Source organism: Sinocyclocheilus grahami, unplaced genomic scaffold (genome assembly GCF_001515645.1).
Source record: "Sinocyclocheilus grahami isolate Dianchi unplaced genomic scaffold, SAMN03320097.WGS_v1.1 scaffold253.1, whole genome shotgun sequence".
Classification (NCBI taxonomy): Eukaryota; Metazoa; Chordata; class Actinopteri; order Cypriniformes; family Cyprinidae; genus Sinocyclocheilus; species Sinocyclocheilus grahami.
In genome coordinates, this window is record NW_015505432.1 from 372,545 (window position 1) to 386,197 (window position 13,653).

The 13,653-nt window shown below is 38.1% G+C and overlaps 3 protein-coding genes across 3 annotated transcripts; all 3 read left to right on the forward strand.

Annotated features, from left to right (window-relative positions):
• The first annotated feature begins 21 nt into the window (after window positions 1–21).
• On the forward strand, window positions 22–690 carry LOC107598666 (claudin-4-like). Its single transcript, XM_016290059.1, has one exon. The coding sequence runs from the start codon at window positions 99–101 to the stop codon at window positions 672–674; it is 576 nt and encodes a 191-aa protein (XP_016145545.1). The 5' UTR covers window positions 22–98; the 3' UTR covers window positions 675–690.
• Window positions 691–7,929: 7,239 nt separating this feature from the next.
• On the forward strand, window positions 7,930–9,156 carry LOC107598570 (claudin-4-like). Its single transcript, XM_016289943.1, has one exon. It carries the CDS (start codon window positions 7,988–7,990, stop codon window positions 8,729–8,731), a length of 744 nt encoding a protein of 247 aa, XP_016145429.1. The 5' UTR covers window positions 7,930–7,987; the 3' UTR covers window positions 8,732–9,156.
• Window positions 9,157–10,127: 971 nt separating this feature from the next.
• On the forward strand, window positions 10,128–11,473 carry LOC107598571 (claudin-4-like). Its single transcript, XM_016289944.1, has one exon. The coding sequence runs from the start codon at window positions 10,179–10,181 to the stop codon at window positions 10,806–10,808; it is 630 nt and encodes a 209-aa protein (XP_016145430.1). The 5' UTR covers window positions 10,128–10,178; the 3' UTR covers window positions 10,809–11,473.
• The last annotated feature ends 2,180 nt before the right edge of the window (window positions 11,474–13,653 follow it).

The following is a 13,653-nucleotide window of genomic DNA, read 5'->3' on the forward strand; positions in this document are numbered from 1 at the left end:
AATTTTAAAACTCTGAAGGCGAGGAACAGAAGTCATTACTACGATTAACAGAGGAGCAAACACTTGCAGGCCAACAAAGCCGAGCAGACGAGAGAAAAATGGTGTCTATGTGTCGACAGATCCTAGGCCTTTCCCTGGCCATTATTGGTTTCTTGGGTGCTATCCTAAGTTGCGCCCTTCCCATGTGGAAGATGACTGCGTTCATTGGAGCCAACATCGTGACAGCACAGATCATCTGGGAGGGCTTGTGGATGAACTGTGTGGTTCAGAGCACAGGGCAGATGCAGTGCAAAATCTACGACTTGCTCCTGGCTTTACCTCAGGACTTGCAGGCTGCTCGGGTGCTTGTGATCATTGCCATCATTATCTGCCTCTTTGCGCTCGTCCTGGGGATTGCCGGTGGAAAATGCACAAACTTTGTCAAGAGGGAAGACAGCAAGGCAAAGGTGGCTATCGCCAGTGGTGTGATCTTCATCATCGCCGGAGTGTTGGTCCTGGTCCCCGTCTGTTGGTCAGCTAACACCATCGTCAGGGATTTCTACAATCCCATTCTCACAGATGCCCAAAGGAGCGAGCTCGGGCCTTCTATCTATATCGGATGGGGTGCAGCTGTGCTGCTGATCCTTGGAGGAGGCATTCTGTGCAGCTCCTGCTCACCCAAGAAAAGAGATTAAATTTGTTCTGATAATATTTATGCCACTATATGGATCACTTAATACATTCCCATAGGATGAATTCTGTAAAATTATGTTCTTTTTATGTTGGCAATCCAGTAGCTCAAACTGTAGAGCGAAACGCTAGAAACATCATGGGTTCAATTCTCTGGGAACTCTTGAACTGATGTATACCTTCAATGCAATGCAAGTCACTTTGAATAAAAAAAATTATTAAAAAACTTTTATGGTGGGATTCTAAATGTAGATTGTTTATTTATTTAAATAGTGTTGATAATGTGACCAAGTACAGCGTCCCATACTTGGAATTTGTGCTCTGTATTTAATCCATCCAAGTGCACACACACAGCAGTGATTAGTGAACAAACACACACCTGGAGCAGTGGGCAGCCATTTTTTTGCTGCGGCGCCCGGGGAGCAGTTGGGGGTTCGGTGCCTTGCTCAAGGGTCTCACCTCAGTTGTGGGAATTAAAGGTAGATGAGAGCTCTGGTCATTCACTACCCCCACGTATAATTCCTGCTGGTACTGAGACTCAAACCTGCGACCTTTAGGTTACAAGTCTGACTGTCTAACCATTAGGCCACGACTACCCCAGTGTTCAAATAGCGTAAAAAATTACCTTTTTATTATTCTCTATTTGTCATGTGTATTATGTATTTTTGTCATAAAGCACTGGCATAAATAAAACAATAACAATGTATCCCAAGTCCTTATGTTTTCACATGTATATTCTGTTTTGGTTTAGTTTTCTGTTAAATTTTGCCTGCCTGAGTTTTCTAGTTAGTTTCTTTGGTTGTCACAGTGTGTGTGTTGTAGGTCTCAGATGAGTGGACTGCTGGAAGAGGTTGGGGTGGGGATTTTCTTGTTTTTATTTTTTTTTATAAATGTGTGGGTTTTCATTTCAAATAAAAATAAACTTATATTGACCCCACACTGGCTATTCTACTTGTTGCTCTTTACATATCTATAGTTCTACATTGTGATTTCCTATCCTGTTTGAGCACTGGTTATCCAGCACTGGTTATCCAGATTTGGTGAAAGGAAAGATTGCTATCAAATAGCACACCTAGGTTCCTAACTGATGACGAAGAATTGACAGAGCAGCCATCAAGTGTTAGACAGTGTTCTAAGTTATTACATGCAGAGGTTTTAGGTCCGATAATTAACACCCCTGTTTTTTCAGAATTTAGCAGTAAGAAATTACTCGTCATCCAGTTTTTATATCGACTATGCATTCCGTTTTTGAATTTGTTATATTTCGCCAGGCTGCGAAGAAATATAGAGCTGAGTATCATCAGCATAACAGTGAAAGCTAACACTGTGTTTCCTGATGATATCTCCCAAAGGTAACATGTAAAGCGTGAAAAGTAACGGCCCTAGTACTGAGCCTTGAGGTACTCCATACTGCACTTGTGATCGATATGATAACTCTTCATTCACTGCTACGAATTGATGGCGGTCAGATAAGTAAGATTTGAACCATGCTAATGCACTTCCACTAATGCCATCAAAGTTTTCTAGTCTATTCAAAAGAATGTTGTGATCAATAGTGTCGAACGCAGTGCTAAGTTCCAGTAGCACTAATAGAGAGATACAACCACGATCAGATGATAAGAGCAGTTCATTTGAAACTCTAATGAGAGCAGTCTCAGTACTATGATACGGTCTAAATCGTGACTGGAAATCCTCACAGATACAATTTTTCCCTAAGAAGGAATATAATTGTGATGATACTACCTTTTCTAGTATCTTGGACAGAAAAGTGAGATTCGAGATCGGTCAGTAATTAACTAGTTCTTTGGGGTCAAGTTGTGTATTTTTATTTTTTTTTAATGAGAGGCTTAATAACAGCCAGTTTGAAGGTTTTGGGGACATATCCTAATGACAATGATGAATTAATAATAGTCAGAAGAGGATCTATGACTTCTGGAAGCACCTCTTTTAGGAGCTTAGATGGAATAGGGTCTAACATACCCTATGTATGGTTTGGATGATTTAACAAGTTTATACAATTCTTCCTCTCCTATAGTAGAGAATGAGTGGAATTGTTCCTCGGGGGATCTATAGCACACTATCTTCATAAAGTCATTACTGCTGTGCTGTTGGGAAATGTCAACACCTGTTGATGCTTTATTTTTCATTAATTTAGCCACTGTATTGAATAAATACCTGGGGTTATGTTTGTTTTCTTCTAAAAGAGATTCAAATTAATCAGATCTAGCAGTTTTTAATGCTTTTCTGTAGGATAGGGTACTTTCCCACCAAGCAATACCAACTACCTCAAGTTTTGTTTTCCTTCAGCTGCGCTACATTTTCCGGGATGCTCTCTTTAGGGTGTGAGTGTGTCAGACTGTTTGCCTTAATCTTCCTTAAGCATAAAGGAGCAACCGTATCTAAAATGCTAGAAAAGACAGATTCCTTAGTTTCTGTTATATCATCAAGTTGTTCTGAGGTATTGGATATGCTGAGGAATTGGGATAAATCAGGAAGATTACTTACAAAGCAGTCTTTTGTGGTAGAAGTGATGGTTCTACCATACTTGTAACAAGGATTAGAAATTTACTGTTTTAGCTATATGAAGTTTGCACAAGATTAGATAATGATCTGAGATATCATCGCTTGGCTGCATAATTTCAACACAATCAACATCAATTCCATGAGACAGTATTAAATCTAGAGTATGATTTTGACAATGAGTAGGTCCTGACACATGTTGTCTAACCCCAATAGAGTTCAGAATGTCTATGAATGCTGATCCCAATGCATCTTTTTCATTATCAACATGGATATTAAAATCACCAACAATTAAAACTTTATCTGCAGCCAGCACTAACTCGGATATAAAATCAGCAAATTCTTTAATGCAGTCTGTATGGTGCCCTGGTGGCCTGTATAAAGTAGCCAGTACAAACATCACAGGGGATTTATCATTAACACTTGTTTCTCTGGATAATGTTATATGACGCACCATTACTTCAAACGAGTTATACTTGAAGCCCGCCCTCTGAGAAATACTGAAAATATTGTTATAAATTGTAGCAACACCTCCCCCTTTACCTTTTACTTCTGTGAAAGTAATGCAATTATTAACCTGAAATATACTGTAATTTCACACTAAAAATTTTAACAGTGTACCAATCACAGAGAATCTTACTGACTGCAGTCAATTTGTTTTTATGGGTGGCTATAGATCCAAGGTTGGTCCTGTTCATACAGGTGTCCCACAGGGGTCAGTATTGGGTCCCTTACTTTTTAGTATGTATATTTACCCACTTGGTCAACTACTAAGATCTCTTGACCTTAATTATCACTTATATGCTGATGATACGCATGTTTATATTAATTCAAGACCAGGTCAACATGTGGACGTTGTGCATCTTTCCAACTGTATCACTGAGATCAAGAATTGGGTGTCTAATAGTTTTCTGATTTTAAATATCTCCAAAACGGAAGGTATGCTCCTTGGCTCTCCCCATCAACTGCGAAATGCTGGTTCTCTTACTTTGTCTGTTGATGGTGTTGGAGTTTCAAAGCAAACTAAAAAGTCTTGAAGTCATCTTTGATGCTTCACTGTCATTTGAGCCTTTTGTGCAGAATACGGTTAAGACATCCTTTTTTCACCTCAGAAATATAGCACGTTTACATCCTATGTTGTCCTTCTCAGTTGCTGAGAAGTTGATAAATTATTTTGTCTTTTCACGTGTTGACTATTGTAATGGTCTTCTTGCTGGATTATCTAAAATCAAGCATAGCATTAGTTCAGGCAGGCCACGTCAGTCAAGCTTGCATCAGCTGATAATCAGCCGTTCCTGACGTGTACCAATCCAGTTTTGACACTTATCACAGCGGTCCATTTAAATTCCATTCTCCAGCATCTCTTCTATCGCATCGCCGCTCGCAAATCAACTCCCTCCTCCAACCCCAACTCCACCGGTAATCTAATCTGATTTTTCTTTTCTTCGTATATACAGTTCACTATATTGCAAGCATTCTCTATCATATATTTTGTGTTTTCTACAGCTCATGTAATTATGTATGCATATACTGGATCTGTTCTGTACCCCAGGGGGGTTTGACTTGCATGGCTGCATGGACAGGCGTGGGGAGTTTTGCCCAGAACAGAACCATACTGCCAACACTAACTGTATGCTATAATTGTACTAAGCATAGTTTAACAAAGTGGACCTGACTGAAATAATGCATTGTTAATATTTTATGGATCTGAGGTGCATAAAGCTTGGACCATTGAGGTCTACGACCAATCAGTTCCAAAAAGAAACACAAAACCTGTACAAATAAAAAGAAAAACTTTGTAGTCAGGATCTCAGAGTATAATGTCAGTAGTGTGGGAATGGAGTAGCCTGGCTGCATGAGCGAGATGTTGAAGGATCTAGAGTTACTGAAATGCTTTTATGTTATTGGCTGATGCATTTTTTCTCTGATAGCATAATGGCATAGTGGTGTAATGGTGACAGTGGTGAAACTAGCATTGTTAGACTATTCTTACATAATATTACTAATACCTAAATCCATCTTCCAAAATCGGACTAGGGTTTTATTTTGGGGCTTTTCAGAAAAGCACAAAGGTCGTGAAACTGGTCTTCACATGTCCAGACAAGATTTTGAGATTAACCAGAAATGGCATTTTCATTTAATTGGAGGGAGTTTCCTGTCATTTGTGTAGTGAGCAGCATGGATGCATGTTGACCATTTAAATTACCATTCTCCAGCTTCTCTTCTATCGCAGCACTACTCACAAATGAACTCCCTCCTCCAACCCCAACTCCACCTAACTGAACCGGTAATCTATTCTGATTTTTTCTCTCTCTCTCTCTCTCTTCTTCATATTATACAGTTCACTATATTGCAAGCATTTTCTATCATATATTTTGTATTTTCTACAACTCATGTAAATTGTGAATTGTAATTATGTATACATATACTGGATGTGTTCTGTACGCCCAGGGGGTTTGACTCGCTGCTCTCCCCGCTATGTCCAAGCATGGCTGCATGGACAGGCATGGGGAGTTTAGCCCAGAACAGAACCATACCGCCAACACTAACTGTATGCCAGGCACGTGCACACATAGACATCAAAGGGGGCTTGAGCACCTGCCCTTTTTCTTCACTTTTTCTTTTTTTTTGTTTGTTTGTTTTTTAATAAATGAATTTATGTGTATATGTTTGTGTATGCGTGTTTCTGTTTGTGCACAGCTTTCCTTGTCAAACAAATAACCTTTTCTGAAATCCATGCTCAAATGGAGTTAAGGATGTGTTTGACCAGCGAATGACAGAGTTAGCCTATGTGATTTGTCTGTCATTTGAATGGCTGCATCTGAAGCAGTAAATTAATCGCATTACGTTTCCATCAATTTACATGTTATAAAGTTTATTGTAGCTATAAGGGCACTCCGTTTTTCTTGTTGTTTAATATATTTGGCCAAAATCTCCTGATATAAAAGATGAACTGCAATGTGCAGGATATTTCAACATTTAGGATAACATTTAGGATATTTCAACATTAGCCTTTATAGACAGTGTTTCTTGAGTAAAGAAAACACTTTACATCAGTTCTTTATTTACCCTTGCACTGCAAAGAAGTAGACGTCTGTCTTCAAACTGCTCGTCGTGGCGCTTCATTCTGAATGGAGGCGGGGTGGAGTTATGAGGTTTGACTGACAATTTGAGGATCCAATGGCGTTCGAGGTTTAGCCACAAGCTCTTTTGATTGCATTTCATTGGTTAAATATTTGTAAAACCCTCAAACAGAAAAATAAATAAATAAATAAAATGATTACCAATAGCACTGATTTAAAATAATAATAACGAAATATAATAGCGATAGAAAGTTGTTGATCATTTTCCATGGCACATCCGACAACCGGCACAGTGGTTGGGAAACACTGGTGTAGCACACATTCATCAGCACATCACAGACAGGCAGAGAGCCACAGAAGTGAAGATCTCCCTCCCTCCGTTTCCAGTTGTGTTTGTACTGATTTTAAAATCCTTATGCTAACATACAAGACTTTGCATGATCTGGCTCCTCATTACTTGACTGACCTTTTAATGCCTTACACACCATGTCGTAATCTGCGTTCCTCTCAGAGTGTTACTTTAACACTCTGTAGATTGGGACAATATGTACTCTGAGCAGAGTTGATTTAACTCTGGGGATTTTGCTGTGTATTATCTTTCTGTTGATCTCCAGTGTTTCCTTGTGGATTTAAATAAAGACTGTTTACTTTGTATTCATGCGCTACACTACAACCACCGTCAGCATTACAACTGTGATGTAAAGTATTAATTAAAGCATATTAATCCAATATTATTTCAAATGCATAAATAAATAAATAAATAAATAAGACACATGGTTTAAATGTTATGGCAAAATCTGATCCCTAGTAATCAAAACATTAGAATTTTTCTCTCTTGGCGCAATGCAACTACTTAGCATATGAGCATTAGCCTAATTAATATACAGGATGTTTATGTGACATGTTCCACATTCACTGGAATTTCTATGTCATTACTCAACAGTTGCAACTGCTTATTATTACTGAGATTCTAATTCCAGTGATGGAAACTCAAGGCATGTTGTGTAATGATTAACGGGCCCATAAATACTCTAAGGTTCTTTGAAGGCACTTAAAAGATGTCTTGCACTATAACTTTCTAACCTAAAATAAAGCCTAAACATTCTAAAAACTCACTGTTATCTTGACTATGAAACATCTTGAGCTCAAGATATGTCTACATTAAGCAATTTTTTAAAATGTACTTCATTTCTGCTACTGCATCTGGTAACATAAATCAAATGTACTGAATAATGTTTATTCAGTACATTTTTGAATGTACTGAATAATGGAATAATCAAACATTATTGAATAATAATTTATTCAGCATTTCACCTCTTTCAGATATCGATTTCATTTCATATCTTGTTAAACACCAGTGTTCATTAACTTGAAACCCATTTCCTCTCATCTGAGAGAATGTTCAAATCTTTGTTCACAAGGATGAAGTCAATGACATTATATTTGACACAGTTAAGAGAGACAAGACAGCGGTTTCATGCAGCCAAAACCAGATCTGAATGTGTCTTCATGGAAAGCACTGAGCAAGCAGCATATCTGAAGAATCTTTCTTTGGAATCTTGTTCAGCAGGATTAACAAGCAGATATGCAAAACTCCTCCCAGTGTCTGTGTCTAAATCAAACAGGCCATCACTTCCTGCTTGTTTCTCAGACATCTATGGGTTAAGACCAGACCAGCAGCTGCGTTTGAGTTTGACAACACCAGCAGCTTCAACATGGGGAGGATTGCTAAAGAGGTTTCCGGACAGATCCTGTGCTTCATTGGTTTTGTTGGCTTGTGTGTCTGCTGTGGCATTCCCATGTGGCGTGTCACTTCGTACATCGGTGCCAACATTGTCACGGGCCAGATGGTCTGGGATGGCTTGTGGATGAACTGTGTGATGCAGAGCACTGGACAGATGCAATGTAAAGTCCAAGACTCAATCATGCGACTGACCCAGGACTTACAAGCGGCACGTGCACTGACCGTCATCTCAATAGTGATCGGCTTCATTGGAATGCTACTGACGTTTGTGGGAGGCCAGTGCAGCAGCTGTCTGAAGAAAGAGTCCTCCATGGCCAAAGTGCTGATCCTGGGAGGCATCCTGTGTATTATAGCTGGTGTCATCTGTCTTATTCCAGTCTGCTGGTCCTCAGCATACACCATCTCAGATTTCCAGAGCGTTCTCACAATCGAGACCCAAAAGAGGGAGCTTGGGGCATCCATATACATTGGCTGGGGCGCCTCAGGATTTCTTCTGTTTGGAGGAATCATTCTGTGTACTTCCTGCCCACCAAGTGAAGATATGTATCCAAAATACCCAGGCATGTACCCCTACCAAGGACCTATGTATGGGCCTCCTGGATCTTATTTGCCTGCCAAAACATATGCACCGAGTGCTGTATATACTGGAGCCTATGTTCCTAACAAACCATATCCACCCCCAACTTACTCACCTGTTCCAGGACAATATCTTTAGCTAATGGACAATAATTTTAACTGACACTTTCTGGAACATTTTTTAATGAAATCTCTACTTGTTTCAGTCTTTGGTTAAATAAAATGTATGTATAATAAATGTATGTATGACTTGCTTGGAGTGTCTTATTCTTTGCTAGCCTTTGAATGCAGATGGATTGGAAAATCTTGTTTGTCCTCTTTCTCCTCTCATTCAAGTTCTACTGGTAGAGATGATGTAATGCTAATTAACTCTGTATATATGTATGTTTTAACAGAGTAGGTGACATTTGCAAGTACTGTTGTGTTGTTCACTTTTGCAAATCATGCCTTTTCTGATGTTTTTTTCAAAAGAATGTGTAACTTTGCTTCTCCACTGGTGAATATTTTGACAATATGTATAGCTTTGGATCTTTACATTGTCTTGTCAATAAATATATTTCTTGATTATTATAAATGATCTCAGAGTTTCATTTATACATTTATTCTTCATTATCTAAATCTAGTGAAGTGAAGTGACATGTGGCCAAGTATGGTGACCCATACTAGGAATTAGTGCTCTGCATTTATCACATCCAAAGTGCACACACACAGCAGTGAACACACACACACCGTGAACACACAGCAGTGGGCAGCCATTTTTTGCTGTGGCACCCAGGGAGCAGTTGGGGGTTCGTTGCCTTGCTCAAGGGCACCTCAGTTGTGGTATTGAAGGTGGGAGAGAGCGCTGTACATTCACTCCCCCTACCTACAATCCCTGCCGGTACGAGACTTAAACCTGCAACCTTTGGGTTACGAGACTGACTCTCTAACCATTAGGCCACAAATTCCCAATCTATTGCATTAATCCTTTATCGCCCAGCTGTCAAATGGACAAAAATGTGATTAAAACGGCCATTTAATTTGAAAGAAAAGTGTTGATGCAATTGTATTGTAAATTTTACTTGGAAAGCACAGTGAATTCTGCCTGGATATTAACAGGAAACAAATTAAATCCAATGGTACTGTAGCATTGGTTTATGTTTTAATTACAGTAGTAGAAAAACAAAGTCATGTATATTCAAGAAGCATTTAATTCATCCTGCCATCAATGGTGTATGGATGGCTTATATTTTTAGCCTTATTTTTAGCTTCATATTTTTTGTTTTGAGGTTCAACAAGTTTGTGTATGATATCAACTAAAGCCTTTCGGTTAATGACTTGGTCCCTTTGTATTTATGTGACACTTTATTGTTCAGTTCCTCGTTGATGCGCATCTCACCGAAACTAGCCGTTGTATCGTCATTCCCTGCTGGGGAATCTGGTCAGGCTTGAAAAATCACCTTAACCTGGTTTCAGGCCGATCCGACTTTGACTCCTCCCTTCTGAGACAATCTTAAAACTCTGAAGGCGAGGAATAGAAGTCATTACTACGATTAACAGAGGAGCAAACACTTGCAAGCCAACGAAGCAGAGCAAACGAGTGAAAAATGGTGTCTATGTGTCGACAGATCCTAGGCCTGTCCCTGGCCATTATTGGTTTCTTGGGAGCGATTATTGTTTGCGCCCTTCCCATGTGGAAGATGTCTGCGTTCATTGGAGCCAACATCGTGACAGCACAGATCATCTGGGAGGGCTTGTGGATGAACTGTGTGGTCCAGAGCACAGGGCAGATGCAGTGCAAAATCTACGACTCGCTCCTGGCTTTACCTCAGGACTTGCAGGCTGCTCGGGCGCTTGTGATCATCGCCATCATTATCTGCATCTTTGGGCTCGTCCTGGGGATTGCCGGTGGAAAATGCACAAACTTTGTTGAGAGGGAAGACAGCAAGACAAAGGTTGCTATCGCCAGTGGTGTGATCTTCATCATCGCCGGAGTGTTGGTCCTGGTCCCCGTCTGCTGGTCAACTAACACCATCGTCAGGGATTTCTACAATCCCATTCTCACAGATGCCCAAAGGAGGGAGCTCGGGCCTTCTATCTATATCGGATTCGGTGCGGCTGCGCTGCTGATCCTGGGAGGAGGTATTCTGTGTAGCTCCTGCCCGCCTAAAGAGGACAACTACAATATCAAGTACTCTCAGCCACGGTCCACTGCCACCAGCAGAGCCTACGTCTAAAGGAGATCCAGCACGCAAAGACTTTTTACTTACAAAGACCCTTTTTTTGTAAAACCTCTTTATTCCCACCTGTGAATTCTTTCCCAAGGAGAAACAAAGGAAGGACAGTGTCTGATATGGCGTAGTTTATCTACTGAGATTTTGTGCTGTGATTCTACAGATCACTGAAAGAGAAAGTGTGCATTTATAATGTGATGAGAGGAATCTAACTCAGGGAATGTCATTTTCTGAAATGTTAACTGTGTTTTTCAGAAAACATATGTTCTTATAATTTATGTTTAATATGACAATATGAATAGTTCCATTAATCATTATAGATAACTGACTGTTAATAAATTACAATGGCAATGGTTTTATAAAATGTGCATTAACCTTCTACATTTTTTCAAACATAAATAAGCATTTTTGCACAAAGATGTCTTGATCAGTAAATTTGTCTTACTGTTTGTTTATTAAAAGAAATGTTTGTGTAAAACAATGTATTGATACTGCTTTGACATCATTTCATAATAATAGTGTGAAAATACTGAATATTCTCACATCAAAGAAACCTCTGATGGTGACTAAAATGTTGACAATATTAACAGAGATGTTGGCAAAGACCTGTAAAACCAGTTTTTAGCAATGCTGTCTATATTTTGCTGTAAAAAAATAATAAACAACTATAATACATGTTTAGTCTGTCTCCACTTCATTCAGAGAACTTTAGACAAAATTAGACTCACTAAGAAAAAAAAACATTGTTTCTTCAGTAATATTTAGTCCTAATCAGACACTGAAACTATTTTGGAAAACTATTATTTTATGGCAATAATATAGCTATGGTAACACTTTAGCATATGGTTGGTTTTGTAATTATGAGGTTGAATTGTAGGAGGCGAGGAGAAGGAGGAAGGAGAAACAGATTTTTTTTTTAAAGCTGCATCCACATATACAAATTATTTCCACTCTTTTAGGGAAGGCAATGGCCATGTTTATAGTATGCATAAGAATATTATGTTATTAATCAGAATTTGGTCAAATTCTGATTATGTATTTGTGTCTTTACTATACGATGGGCCATAAAGTTATAAACAGTTGAATGCATTGCTAATGGGCCTCTTTGAAATATCTATGCCTGGGGCAAGCCAAAAACACAATCCATCCCTGAGATTCATGTGCATGCATTTCAGCAAATTAGCACATTTTAAAGAAAAAATAAATAAAAGGTTAGCACAGAATTTAATTATTTCACAGAAGCAGGACGTTTGAACATTTTTAATATTTCAATGAAAAACATTGTATCTCTATTCCAACCAAAACACTCTGAAGTTGTTTTGCTGAAACTTTGGTTTCAGGTCCTCCCAAACCAGTTCGTCAAGATGTCAGTGGTGATACTAGCAAAGGCGTTTGTCTGAATGCTAACAATAGGATGTGGGTCACGTACTTTTGTAAAACATTTATGTCTTAACATTAACTGCTGTACTTCACATGGACCTGGATAAATAAAGCAGCACTGAATTCAACCTGTAGAAAGCTTTCAGTATGCTTCTAAACAAGTTTATTTAAAGGAATATTTCACCCAAAAATGACAATTCTGTCATTAATTACTCACCCTCATGTCATTTCAAACCCGTTTGTTTGTTTGTTTGTTTTTATTTAAAAGGGACAATACACATTAATTAACGTGAGTAAACAAGTCTACTATGTAAATGTGCCAGATTTAGTCATTCAAGCTAATTTTCATCTGCAGTCCCTGGCAGGTTGATGGTAAGAACCATAATCCACAAATACACAAAACAGAAACAAACATATTACAAAAACCAGAATACAATAAAAAGAAAAGAAAAAGAAACACTACTTCAAATTATGAAGACATATTTGATTATCCATGAGTAAACAAGTCTACTATGTAAATGTGCCAGATTTAGTCATTCAAGCTAATTTTCATCTGCAGTCCCTGGCAGGTTGATGGTAAGAACCATAATCCACAAATACACAAAACAGAAACAAACATATTACAAAAACCAGAATACAATTAAAAAAAAAAGAAAAAGAAACACTACTTCAAGTTATGAAGACATATTTGATTATCCAATAACCACCCTTTTACCGATTCAGGAAAAGGAGCAAGAGATGTAATATTTCTTAATTCTATGGGTATAGTATTCCAAGTATGTACTGCTCTATAAGAAAATACGGATTGCCCAAAAGTACTTCTTCTATATGGTATTATACAGTCCCTTCTAGTAGTGGCTCTAGTAAAAGAATTCAAATTTTTCCTGATAAATTTATTAAGTGAGAGCGAAGCCAAACCATGCAAAATGTTGAACACAAGTAAAATATCTGCAAATTTAATCATATTTTCCCAACTTAAAAACCCATATTTAATTAAAATTTCACAATGATGATATGAATTAGACCTTTTATCCAATATTTTCAAAGCCTGCTTATAGAGTCTTTCTATTGATTGCAAAATAGTCCCACCTGTCTGTGTCCAACTGGTAATTCATATGTGAAAAAATCATAGCATTAATGTATAACTTTGAGGCCTCAGTGGTTAAATTATTCCTAATATATCTAAAATTTGCCAAATTTAATTTAATTTTATTCCCAACTATTTTAACTTGTTTTTTTTAATGTAAGTTGTGAATCAAGTATTATACCTAGATATTTATACTCTTGAACTACTGATAACCTTTTACCTGAAACTGTGATATCTGGATGGGGATCTCTATTTGCAGACTTTGAAAAAAACATACATACAGTTTTGCTAACATTAAGATGTAAACACGAGTTTTTTAACCAATTTGTAATCTTAACCATTTCTGCTGATAATTCATCTGCCGCTTGTTTTTTAGTTTTA